This window comes from Symphalangus syndactylus, chromosome 21 (assembly GCF_028878055.3).
Source record: "Symphalangus syndactylus isolate Jambi chromosome 21, NHGRI_mSymSyn1-v2.1_pri, whole genome shotgun sequence".
NCBI classification, from domain to species: domain Eukaryota; kingdom Metazoa; phylum Chordata; class Mammalia; order Primates; family Hylobatidae; genus Symphalangus; species Symphalangus syndactylus.
In genome coordinates this window covers 86,105,105-86,116,404 of record NC_072443.2, presented here as the reverse complement: position 1 = coordinate 86,116,404, position 11,300 = coordinate 86,105,105, and the positions used below count along the sequence as shown (strand labels likewise).

Genomic DNA, 11,300 nt, shown 5'->3' with positions numbered 1-11,300 from the left:
AGTTCGCTGGCAAAAGTTGCGTCCCGGGCGTGGCGGCCGCGCTGCATGTTGGGAGCTGTGGGCGCCGCGTGGCATGCTGGGGGCGCTAGGTACCGAAGGCAGATGCCGTCCCTTTGGACTCGCTTCGTCCATCGCCCCCACGAGTTTCGGGGGCCCTTCGCCCCATGCTATAAGAGCAGCCACTTCCGGAACTACTGCCCTTCGCCTTTGCCGCGAAAACTGCCTGACGGGCGCGGGGAAGCGGGGGGGGGGGAAGAGTCAACGGCTTCTTCCCCGTCGTCATTGGCTGAGCGCCTCGTGACGTCACTATGAGGCGCCTCATGCGGCGCCGCGCACGGGTCCCAAAGGCTTCTGGGTAGTCGTTTACCCCCGCCCCTTGCGTCTGCGCCTTCCTTTTCCTTCCTGACGCCACCGAGGTCGCACGCGTGAGGCTTTTCCGCCGCCGCCGCAGACTCTGCCGCGTGAGTGTGGTGACCGGGCCCGGGGTGCCGGCTGGGGACGCGGAGTCCTTGGGGATGCGGGGTGGGCGGCGGGGTATTTCTGGGACGGAGGCCTACGGGCCGAGCCATGCGCGACCTCGCCCGGCGGCCCCGGGGTGGGCCGGCAGGAGGCCGCCGGGGTAACTCCGCCGTCGCGCGTTCTCCGCCCGCTTCAGGATGCGCTACGTCGCTTCCTACCTGCTGGCTGCTCTAGGGGGCAACTCCTCCCCCAGCGCCAAGGACATCAAGAAGATCTTGGACAGCGTGGGCATCGAGGCGGACGACGACCGGCTCAACAAGGTAGCTGCCGCCCTTGCCCCGCAGCCACCGTGGGGCCCCAGTGTCCCAGACAGGCGATTCTTCTGCCTGATCCGGCCATATGCTGGAGGGTTCTGGGAGAGGCTAGTTTCAGTCCAGTTGGCGATTTCTTGGTAGAGAAGTAAGCCGGGTGGAGGTCGGGCGCGGTGGCTGACGCCTGTAGTCCCAGTACTTTGGGAGGACGAGGCAGGCGGATCACCTGAGGTCAGGGGTTCGAGACCAGTCTGGCAAACATGTCGAAACTCCATCTCTACTAAAAATACAAAAATTAGCCGGGCGTGGTGGTGGGTGCCTGTAGTCCCCGCTACTTGGGAGGCTGAGGCAGGAGAATCGCGTGCACCCGGGAGATGGAGGTTGCACTGAGCCAAGATCATGCCACTGCACTCCGGCCTGGGCGGCAGAAGGAGACCCTGTCTAAAAAGGAAAAAAAAAACAGTAAGCAGGGTGGGTACGAGGCAAAATCGTGATTAACAAGCTTTGGAAGCTTAATACCAATGAGATGCATAAGATTGCTTAAAAAAAAAAAAGGCAGTCCTGGCGCGTGGCTCACCCAGCTTTGGGAGGCCGAGACGGGTGGATTATTGGAGCCTTGGAGTTTGAGAGTAGTCTGGAAAACATTGCAAGACCCGGTCTCCACAAAAAAAAAAAAAAAAAAAGAAAAATAGTTGGAGGCAGTGGTGCACATCTGTAGTCTCGGCTACTCATGAGGCTGATGCGGGAGAACCATTTGAGCCTGGGAGGTCAAGGCTGCACTGAGTAGTGATTGTGCCACTGCAGTCTGACAGAACCAGGCCTCGTCTGTAAAATACAATAAAAAATTAGCCAGGCGTGGTTGCTCATATCTGTAGTCCCAGACTGAGGTGGGAGAGTCGCTTGAGCCCGGGAGGTCAAGGCTGCAGTGAGATCCCACCACTGCACTCCAGCCTGAAGTCAAAGTCAATTTCATTGCCAGCTTATTTTGCCCTATGAGTAGTCAGCATAAGTAGTGAGATGCCGTGTGTTCTTTTGTCGTAAGTCTAAGAAAGCTAGTGTCCATTTATTTTTATATCACTTCCCAAGTGAGGCTGGTGGCTCCCTTTGGGCAGTGCAGGTCTGGAAACTTCAGGGCGTATTCCCATGTGGGGAACCCAGTCCTGCTGTGACGCTGGAAGGGATAGGGCCAGGGATACAGTCGTACATTCCTGGTAACAGCTCTGTGATTGTCTGCTTCAGGTTATCAGTGAGCTGAATGGAAAAAACATTGAAGACGTCATTGCCCAGGGTGAGTTGATGTGGAGGGGCTTTCATTTGTTTTCATGGTCCATCCTAATCCCTGCCGGTCCATCTGTGGCCTGCCAGGTTTCGCTTGTGGACCAGAGCACCCTAGAAGCCCCACCTGAGGAGTGAGCAGGGCCCCAGTGGGCTCACGTCATGGGTACTTCTAGACATTCCCAGGAGCAGGGCAGCAGGGGGCACCTTGTGTTCTCGGTGGACGTTTAGGTGGCCCTACCTCTTAAGCCTGGCTGCCCCTAGCCCTGAGGCCGTTCCCCAGGATTTCTCTGAAGCTTGGTGTCTGGAGAACTGAGTTCATGTCAGCAGTTCTTGCCACGTGCTTTCTGTGAAGGGGTTGGGGGCAGGGACTGAGGGTGCCAGGGGTGTCCACAGGCTCTTTGCCTCTTTGTTGGGCAGATGGTTTTTTGTTGGAGTCAGCTGAGCTGGTGGGACTTGTTTGGAAGTTGAGCTGTTGGGGCAGCTATTCCTGTCTTCCATGCGTGTGACCAGGACAGGGCCAGCTCAGCAAACGGGCCAAGCCATGAGCACATCGTTGTGGCCAGAGATGTGGACACTGGGGCAGCACATTCATTCCCTACCTAGTTATAAACATGTCTGTCCAGTGGACGTCTGAGGGTGGAGGTGGGGAAAGTGGGCAGGCAGGCAGTGTGGGCCTAATTCCTAGAAGGCAAGTTTCTGGATGGGAAAGGTGGGGAAGAGAAGTCCCTGTTGAGGAGTGGCTCAGGGAGGGAGTATTCAGGAAGAACGGGAGACACTGGCATGTGATGGGTCCAGATATGTTGGGTGCCGTGTGCCATCTCTGGTGCCATCTAACTTCCCTGTGGAACAGCCTCCCAGGCTGGGCAGCTGCTCTGGTCTCACCTCTCTGCTTTCTGTAGGTATTGGCAAGCTTGCCAGTGTACCTGCTGGTGGGGCTGTAGCCGTCTCTGCTGCCCCAGGCTCTGCAGCCCCTGCTGCAGGTTCCGCCCCTGCTGCAGGTAAGTGGTGGCCTGGTGGGGCTCAGACGGTGTTGCTGCAGTGGGGTCTTCATGGGGGGACTGGCCTGGTACTTGGGCAGTGCTCACCATGCCTCCCTCTTTTCCACAGCAGAGGAGAAGAAAGATGAGAAGAAGGAGGAGTCCGAAGAGTCAGACGATGACATGGGATTTGGCCTTTTCGATTAAATTCCTGCTCCCCTGCAAATAAAGCCTTTTTACACATCTCTGAAGTATTCCATGAGCACTTTGTCAAGGGTAGCCTCTGCCCAGGTTCTCATCCAAGAGGGCAGGTGTGGAGCTGAATTGTGGGCAACATGGTATTGGGGAAGCGGTTCTGGTGCAAAATGAGCATGAGGAGGGGAGTCGGGCATCACAGCTGCCTGGGGTCCCTTCCTGTGGCCTTAAGCAGTATCCTAGCTCCTGAGTACACCCCAGAAGAATGCGAACGGGCTGGGCACAGTAGCTGGTGCCCATTATCCCAGCACTTTGGGAGGCCGAGGAGGGAAGATCACTTGAGGCCAGCAGTTTGAGACCAGCCTGGGCAAATAGCAACACCCCATCTCTAAAAAACAACCTAACAAGGCGTGGTATGTACCTGTAGTCCCAACTATGAGAAATTGAGATGGAAGGATCACTTGCCCAGGAGGTTGAAGTTAACAGTGGGCCGTGATAGTGCCATTGCACTCCAGCCTGCGCAGCAGAAACCCTGCCTTGAAAAAGAAAGACAGCAGAGAAGCCGATTTCAAATGGAGTTTGGTAATCAGGGCTGTCTTCGGGGTGGCTTGGTGCCTGGCTTTGCAAGGACGGGATTGGTAGCCCCTGGGCTTTACAAATGGATGCAGGAAGTGAGCCCAGCTTGCGGGGGGTAGATGCCCCTGGGTTTCCCTGCAGGGGTCATGGCTCCACCATAATGCCCTGAGCAACTTGGGCAATCACTCCTCAGGCTTGTTTTGCTGCCCATCACAGCCCACCCCTGCCTTACTGGGCAGATGTGCTCAGGGCTTGTGGGCAGTGACCACACGGTCATGTGCTCACTGAACTAGGTCCTTTGGGGGTGGGCCTGCCCTCCCCCGACAGGCTCTGTCCTGGAATATAGGGCTAAGGACAGAAGCCATCACCCTCCCCTCCCAGCCTGTCTGCCCTCCTGGTCCTACTCTGAACGCAGTTGCCCAGGCCTCAGGGTCTTTGCCCGCCAATGTAGGCACCCAGAAGATGGTCTGCCACTCCCACCCTAGGCTTGGGTTCAGCAACCCATCAACTGGCTTTGGTGTGGGGAGCACCTGCTGTGTGACCAGCTTAGTTCTGGGAGAATAAATAGGAGGGTATAGCACAGAAGACAGTTGGGGTGGCTGGGGGAGGCCTCCCTCAGATGGGAAGCCAAGACCTGGAGGAAGGTAGAGTCCCTGGAGGGGAAGGAATGTGGATTGTCAGGGGAGCCAGGGAGCCACAGCAAGTACTGAGATGGAGGGGGACCCAAGATGCTTTTTATTTATTTTGTTTTTTTTCTTTTTGAGATGGACTTTTGCTCTTGTTACCCAGGCTGGAGTACAGTGGCACAACCTCGGCTCACTGCAACCTGCGCCTCTCTGGTTCAAGTGATTCTCCTGCCTCAGCCTCCCGAGTAGCTGGGATTACAGGTGCCTGCCACCAGTCCCAGCTAATTTTTTGTATTTTTAGAAAAGATGGGGTTTCACTGTGTTGGCCAGGCTGGTCTGGAACTCCTGTCCTCAGGTGACCCGCTCCCCTCGGCCTCCCAAAGTGCTGGGATTACAGGCGTGAGCCACTGCACCTAGTCTTATTTATTTTTTTATCTTTCTTTTCTCTTTTCTTTTTTTTTTTTTTTTTTGAGACAGAGTCTCGCTATGTCGCCCAGGCTGGAGTGCAGTGGTGCGATCTTGGCTCACTGCAAGCTCTGCCTCCCAGGTTCACGCCATTCTCCTGCCTCAGCCTCCAGAGTAGCTGGGACTACAGGCGCCTGCCACCATGCCTGGCTAATTTTTTGTATTTTTAGTAGAGACGGGGTTTCACCGTGTTAGCCAGGATGGTCTCGATCTCCTGACCTCATGATCCGCCCCCCTCGGCCTCCCAAAGTGCTGGGATTACAGGCGTGAGCCACCGCACGCGGCCACGCCCACCTAATTTTTTGAATTTTTGTTTTTTTTTTGTTTTGTTTTTTTTTGTTTTTTTTTTTTAGTAGAGACGGGGTTTCACCGTGTTAGCCAGGATGGTCTCGATCTCCTGACCTCGTGATCTGCCCGCCTCGGCCTCCCAAAGTGCTGGGATTACAGGCGTGAGCCACCGCGCCCTGCTACCTTATTTTTTATTTTTTTTCAGACGTGGTCTCTGTCGCCCAGGCTGGCGTGCGGTGGCATGATCTCGGTTCACTGCAACCTCCACCTCCCAGGTTCAAGTAATTCCTCCACCTCAACCTCCAGAGTAGCTGGGACTACATGCGCCCGCCACCACGCCCAGCTAATTTTTGTATTTTTAGTAGAGATGAGGTTTCACCCTGTTGGCCAGGCTGACCTTGAACTCCTGACCGACCTCAGGTGATCCGCCCATCTCAGCCTCCCAAAGTATTGGGATTACAGGCATGAGCCACCATGTCCGGCCCCAAAATGCTTTTAAAACATTCCAGCGGGGTGCGGTGGCCCACTCCTGTATTCCTAGCGCTTTGGGAGGCCAAAGCAGGTGGATCACCTAAGGTCAGGGGTTCAGGATCAGCATGGCCAAACCACGTCTCTATTAAAAATACAAAAATTAGGGCTTGGCGCAGTGGCTCACACCTGTAATCCCAGCACTTTGGGAGGCCAAGGTGGGCGGATCACAAGGTCAGGAGATCAAGACCACCCGGGATAACACGGTGAAACCCTGTCTACTAAAAATACAAAAAAATGGCCGGGCGCGGTGGCTCACGCTTGTAATCCCAGCACTTTGGGAGGCCGAGGCGGGCGGATCAGGAAGTCAGGAGATCGAGACCACGGTGAAACCCCGTCTCTACTAAAAATACAAAAAAAATTAGCCGGGCGTGGTAGCGGGCGCCTGTAGTCCCAGCTACTCGGAGAGGCTGAGGCAGGAGAATGGCATGAACCCAGGAGGCGGAGCTTGCAGTGAGCCGAGATCGCGCCACTGCACTCCAGCCTGGGCGACAGAGCGAGACTCCGTCTCAAAAAAAAAAAAAATACAAAAAAATTAGCCAGGCGTTGTGGCAAGCACTTGTAGACCCAGCTACTCGGGAGGCTGAGGCAGGAGAATCATTTGAACCCGGGAGGTGGAGGTTTCAGTGAGCCGAGGTTGCACCACTGCACTCCAGCCTGGGTAACAAAACCGAAACTCTGTCTCAAAAAAAAAAAAAAAAAAAATTTTTTCCCCACAGATGATAACATATTTTCCAGAGATATCATATTTTCTTGATCTGTTTTCCCACAGATGAACACTTAAGTTGACCCCATATTTTGGCTATCATTAATATGCTGCAATAAATATGGGGGTGCAGTTGTCCCTGGGAAGGGTCATTTTTTTTTTTTTTTATTTGTTATTTATTTATTTGTTTATTTTTTGAGACCGAGTCTTGCTCTGTCGCCCAGGCTGGAGTGCAGTGGCATGATCTCAGCTCACTGCAAGCTCCACCTCCCGGGTTCCCACCATTCTCCTGCCTCAGCCTCCCGAGTAGCTGGGACTACAGGCACCCGCCACCATGCCCGGCTAATTTTTTGTATTTTTTTTTTTTTCAGTAGAGACGGGGCTTCACCGTGTTAGCCAGGATGGTCTCGATCTGACCTCGTGATCCGCCCACGTTGGCCTCCCAAAGTGCTGGGATTCCAGGCGTTATTTATTTTTTGAGACAGAGTTTCGCTTTTTTTTTTTTTTTTTTTTTTTTTGAGACAGAGTCTCGCTCTGTCACCCAGGCTGGAGTGCAGTGGCACGATCTCGGCTCACTGCAACCTCTCCATCCCAGGTTCAAGCAATTCTCATGCCTCAGCTTCTTGAGCAGCTGGAATTACAGGCACGCACCTCCACACCTGGCTAATTTCTGTATTTTTAGTAGAGATGGGGTTTCATCATGTTGCCTAGGTTGGTCTCAAACTCCTGGCCTCAAATGATCCTCCTGCCTCGGCCTCTCAGAGTGCTGGGATTACAGGCGTGAGCCACTGTGCCTGGCCTACGTGTATATTTTGTTTTATTTTGTATTTTATCTTATATTTTGAGTCGGAGTCTCGCTGTATTGCCCAGGTTGGAGTGCAGTGGCACTACCTCGGCTCATGGCAGCCTTGACCTCCCAGGCTCAAGTGATCTTCCCACCTCAGCCTCCAGAGTAGCTGGGACTACTGGTGTGCACCACCAACACAGCTAATTTTTGTATCTTTTTGTAGAGATGGGGTTTCACCACGTTGGCCAGGCTGGTCTCAAACTCTTGGCCCAGGCAACCCACCCGCTTCGGCCTCCCAAAGTGCTGGGATTACAGGTGTGAGCCAGCGCGCCCGGCCTTAATAATATTTTTAAAAAGACTTTTTGGATGCCCGTAAAAGCAGAGATTAGGGTGGGAGTAAAGCTAGGTGAGGAGTGGAGGAGGCTGGAACCTGGGTAGTAGGGGTGGGGCAGCAGATGGAGGAGGAAGCAAAGAGAAATGACCCCAGCAGGGTACAGCTAAGGAGTGCAGGGAGCAGTGCTCACTACAACGGGGCAGGGGTGAGGCGGGGGCTGGGGATGGCCCAGGCTCAGGGAAGGGGCCCACAGCAGGACTGGACCTAGGCTTCAGGGTGCAGACCTCACAATTCCAGCCTTGTACCCTGAAGGGAGGGGGCCTGTGTCGCCTGGAGGTCACCATGACAGGGGGACGTCACACCACCTGGGGTTTCTCATTGAGCTGCCCCTTGGAGCTTGTCCTGATGGTGGGGTGCTCCCAGCCCCACCAGGATTCTGGGAAAGACCGCCCAGTTCCTGACTCCTGAGCCTCCCAGGGGCCTGGAGGGAGGAATATGTACCCAAAACAGCCTGACCCAGCTGTGGAAATGGGAGCAGAGGTCTCCCTGCAGTGGGGCAGCACCATCCATCAAGGCGACAGTCCCTCAGATGTGGCCAAGGCCTGAACCCTGGCCTTTTCCTTGGAGCAGGTCTAGGGAAGGACCCTAAGTCCTTGGCTTCCCCATCAGTGGTTGCCCTGATGAGCCCCTGGACTTCCATCCCTACTTCACCACACCCTGAACCCTGCTGTCTCCAGCAGCATCGCTGGAATCCAGTCACAGACAGCTCCTGACACCTCAGGAGCGGACCTGGCCCCGCCTTCCATACCCTGGCCCTCCCTCCCCAATCCCATGGTGCATTTGCTGCAGTGTACCTCCATCCAAAGATTTGGAAGAGGCCCCACGTGCACAGAACAGGAGAGTCTTGTTTTGTTTTTGAGACAGGGTCTCACTCTGTCACCCAGGCTGATGTGCAGTGGCGCAATCATGGCTCACTCCCACCCAGCCCAGACTCAGTCCATCCTCCAACCTCAGCCTCCTGAGTCGCTGAGACTATAGGTGCGTGCACCAAACCTGGCTTAGTTTTTATTTATTTGTTTGTTTATTTACTTTTTATTTTTAACATATTTTTATTATTTTATTTTATTTATTGTTTTTGAGACGGAGTCTTGCTCTGTCGCTCAGGCTGGAGTGCAGTGGTGCGATCTCGGCTCACTGCAAGCTCCGCCTCCCAGGTAGGTTCACGCCATTCTCCTGCCTCAGCCTCCCGATTAGCTGGGACTACAAGTGTCCACCACAACGCCCGGCTAATTTTTTGTATTTCTTAGTAGAGATGGGGTTTCACCGTATTAGCTAGGATGGTCTCGATCTCCTGACCTTGTGATCCGCCCGCCTCGGCCTCCCAAAGTGCTGGGATTACAGGCGTGAGCCACCGCGCCTGGCATTTTTGTTTTTTATTTGTTATTATTTTTGAGACGGAGTTTCACTCTGTCGCCCAGGCTGGAGTGCAGTGCTGCGATCTGGGCTCACTGCAAGCTCTGCCTCCCGAGTTCACACCATTCTCCTGTCTCAGTCTCCCATGTAGCAGGGACTATAGGCACACACCACCACGCCCGGCTATTTTTTTTTTTTTTTTTTTTTTTTTGTATTTTTAGTAGAGACAGGGTTTCACCATGTTAGCCAGGATGGTCTCGATCTCCTGACCTCGTGATCCACTCACCTCAGCCTCCCAAAGTGCTGGGATTACAGGTGTAAGTCACTGTGCCTGGCCTATTTTTTAATTTTTTGTAGGGATGGAATCAAGCTATGTTGCCTAGGCTGGTCTCAAACTCCTGGACTCAAGTAATCCCCCCACCTCAGCCTCCCAGAGTGCTGGGATTATAGGTGTGAGCCACTGCGCCCAGCCTAGAAGGAGTTGCTTCAAGTCAAGTACGGTCACGTCCTCCCTGCTTGACCCTCTTCCATGGCTGGGGTTTAGTTACTCTCTCCCCTCACTCCCCGACAACCTTCGCCTGTCCTGGTCAGCTGCCTGGGGGGACTACAGCCCTGTCTGCTCATTTACCCTTCAAAATTCAACTCAGCATCACTTCCCACAGGGAAGCCCTCCAGAACCCCTGAGGTGCCGTACACCTGGTTACCTACCTCCTCTCATTTTTCTTTTTTTCTTTCCTTTTTTTTTTTTTTTTGAGAAGTCGTGCTCTGTCACCTGGCCAGGCTGGAGTGCAGTGGCACAATCTCAGTTCACTGCAACCTCTGCCTCCCGGGTTCAAGCCTCAGCCTCCCGAGTAGCTAGGACTACATGCGTGCGCCACCACACCCGGCAAATTTTTGTATTTTCAGTAGAGACAGGGTTTTGCCATGTTGGCCTGGCTGGTCTCAAACTCCTGACCTCAGGTGATCTGCCCTCCTCGGCCTCCCAAAGTGCTGGGATTACAGGCGTGGGCCACTGCGCCCGGCCTCTTTTTTTTTTTTTTTTTTTTTTTAAGGACGGAGCCTCACTCTGTCGCCCAGGTTGGAGTGCAGTGGTGTGATCTCACTGCAACCTCCGCCTCCCAGGTTCAAGTGATTCTCCTGCCTCAGCCTCCCGAGTAGCTGGGATTACAGGCGAGTGCCACCCTGACCGGCTAATTTTTGTATTTTTAGTAGAGACAGGGTTTCACCAGCCAGGGCGGTCTCAGACTCCCGACTTTCCGTGATCCTCCCGTCTCGGCCTCCCCAAGTGCTGGGATTACAGGTGTGAGCCTCCATGCCCGGCCTCCTCTCATTTTGAGCTTATGTAAATACCTATCGGCCGCCAGTAGGGCTGGGGCAGGGTTGACTTTCCACTGCTGTATGGGATGGCTGGGAGTAAACAGGCTGAGGACTGGGCAGCATCCCCCTAGATGGCCCCATCCTGGGAAGGCCCTGTTCTGGCTTCCCTAACTCAGCTTGGGTTGGGGGCAGCCCCAAGCCCCATCCCAGACCCTCTGCAGCTCTGGCAACAGCTAGGTCCAGAGATGACCTCAGTCTGGGGAGCCAGTGTTCCTGGGAAGGCAGAATCTCATTGCCTCCCACCCCAACCTAAGAGAGCCTCTCGTTTGGGGGTGGGGTGAGGTTCAGGGATGGATCCTGGATCTACGCCAAGCCCGGCTTGCTCCACTGACCAGGAGAAAAATGCGGAAAAGGGGTGAAAGGGTGACATCACCCAGGATTGCTCCACCTCTGGGGCAATTATTGAGGGCGGGGCGGCCCCAGTCAGACGCAGGCAGCCCCAAAGCCTGAACAGGTAGGGCCGGACCCAGGTACAGACCCAGGTAAGAAGCCAAGGTCCGGAGGGGTCGCAGGCGCGGGGCAGGGCTGAGGCCCCACGTCAGGGCGCGTGGGTCTGCGGAGCTGGGGTCCCCCACGAAGGGTTTACGGGACTCGCACCCGGCCTTGGCCTTGGATGTTTATGGGTCCGTCTGTGGGTGAGCCAGTGGGTCCCGGGGCTCCCGAGGCCTGTGCGGCTTTCAGGTCTGGGGGTGCTGCCGGTGCGCCTCTGTCCAGGGACCAGCTCCTCTGTCCCGGGTGGGTGTGGGAGGCGGACCCGGTGGGGAGAAGCGGTGGCTACCCTGAAACCAGAGTTCCCTCTCGTGGGTACCCAGGTCTGTGTGAGGCTTCCGGCCCCCAGGCTTGGGCCTGCGCCCGGCCCACCCCGCACCCCTAGGCGTGTGCCCCCAGCCGTGCCCAGCAGGGGCGGAGGGAGGGCAGGAGTTTTGTCCGGGCGGCAGCGGAGGGCGGGGCTCCGGTGCGGGGGGCGGGGGGCTGCGGGT

At 55.3% G+C, this 11,300-nt stretch overlaps 1 protein-coding gene and 1 non-coding gene across 3 annotated transcripts; both read left to right on the top strand.

Moving 5' to 3' along the window:
* The first annotated feature begins 62 nt into the window (after positions 1-62).
* RPLP2 (ribosomal protein lateral stalk subunit P2) lies at positions 63-3,270 on the top strand. Of its 2 annotated transcripts, none has more exons than XM_055260146.2 (5): positions 63-461; positions 656-779; positions 2,010-2,058; positions 2,948-3,046; positions 3,156-3,270. In XM_055260146.2, the coding sequence occupies exons 2-5, from the start codon at positions 657-659 to the stop codon at positions 3,230-3,232; spliced, it is 348 nt and encodes a 115-aa protein (XP_055116121.1). In that variant the 5' UTR covers positions 63-461; position 656; the 3' UTR covers positions 3,233-3,270. The 2 variants fall into 2 exon arrangements, with proteins under 2 accessions (XP_055116121.1, XP_063486978.1); XM_063630908.1 differs by having other exon boundaries at positions 79-461; positions 3,159-3,270.
* LOC129471756 (small nucleolar RNA SNORA52) lies at positions 2,094-2,227 on the top strand. The gene has a single exon (XR_008653717.1). It is a non-coding gene; the product is annotated as a small nucleolar RNA SNORA52 (small nucleolar RNA).
* Positions 3,271-11,300: the final 8,030 nt, after the last annotated feature.

What these genes read in the sequence shown, in the direction of transcription:
- RPLP2 (XM_055260146.2), top strand. Translation starts at nt 657, where the DNA reads ATGCGCTACGTCGCTTCCTACCTGCTGGCTGCTCTAGGGGGCAACTCC. An exon ending in ACGACGACCGGCTCAACAAG is followed by an intron (nt 780 to 2,009) that starts GTAGCTGCCGCC and finishes TGTCTGCTTCAG; the next exon opens with GTTATCAGTGAGCTGAATGG. An exon ending in AGGTTCCGCCCCTGCTGCAG is followed by an intron (nt 3,047 to 3,155) that starts GTAAGTGGTGGC and finishes TCTTTTCCACAG; the next exon opens with CAGAGGAGAAGAAAGATGAG.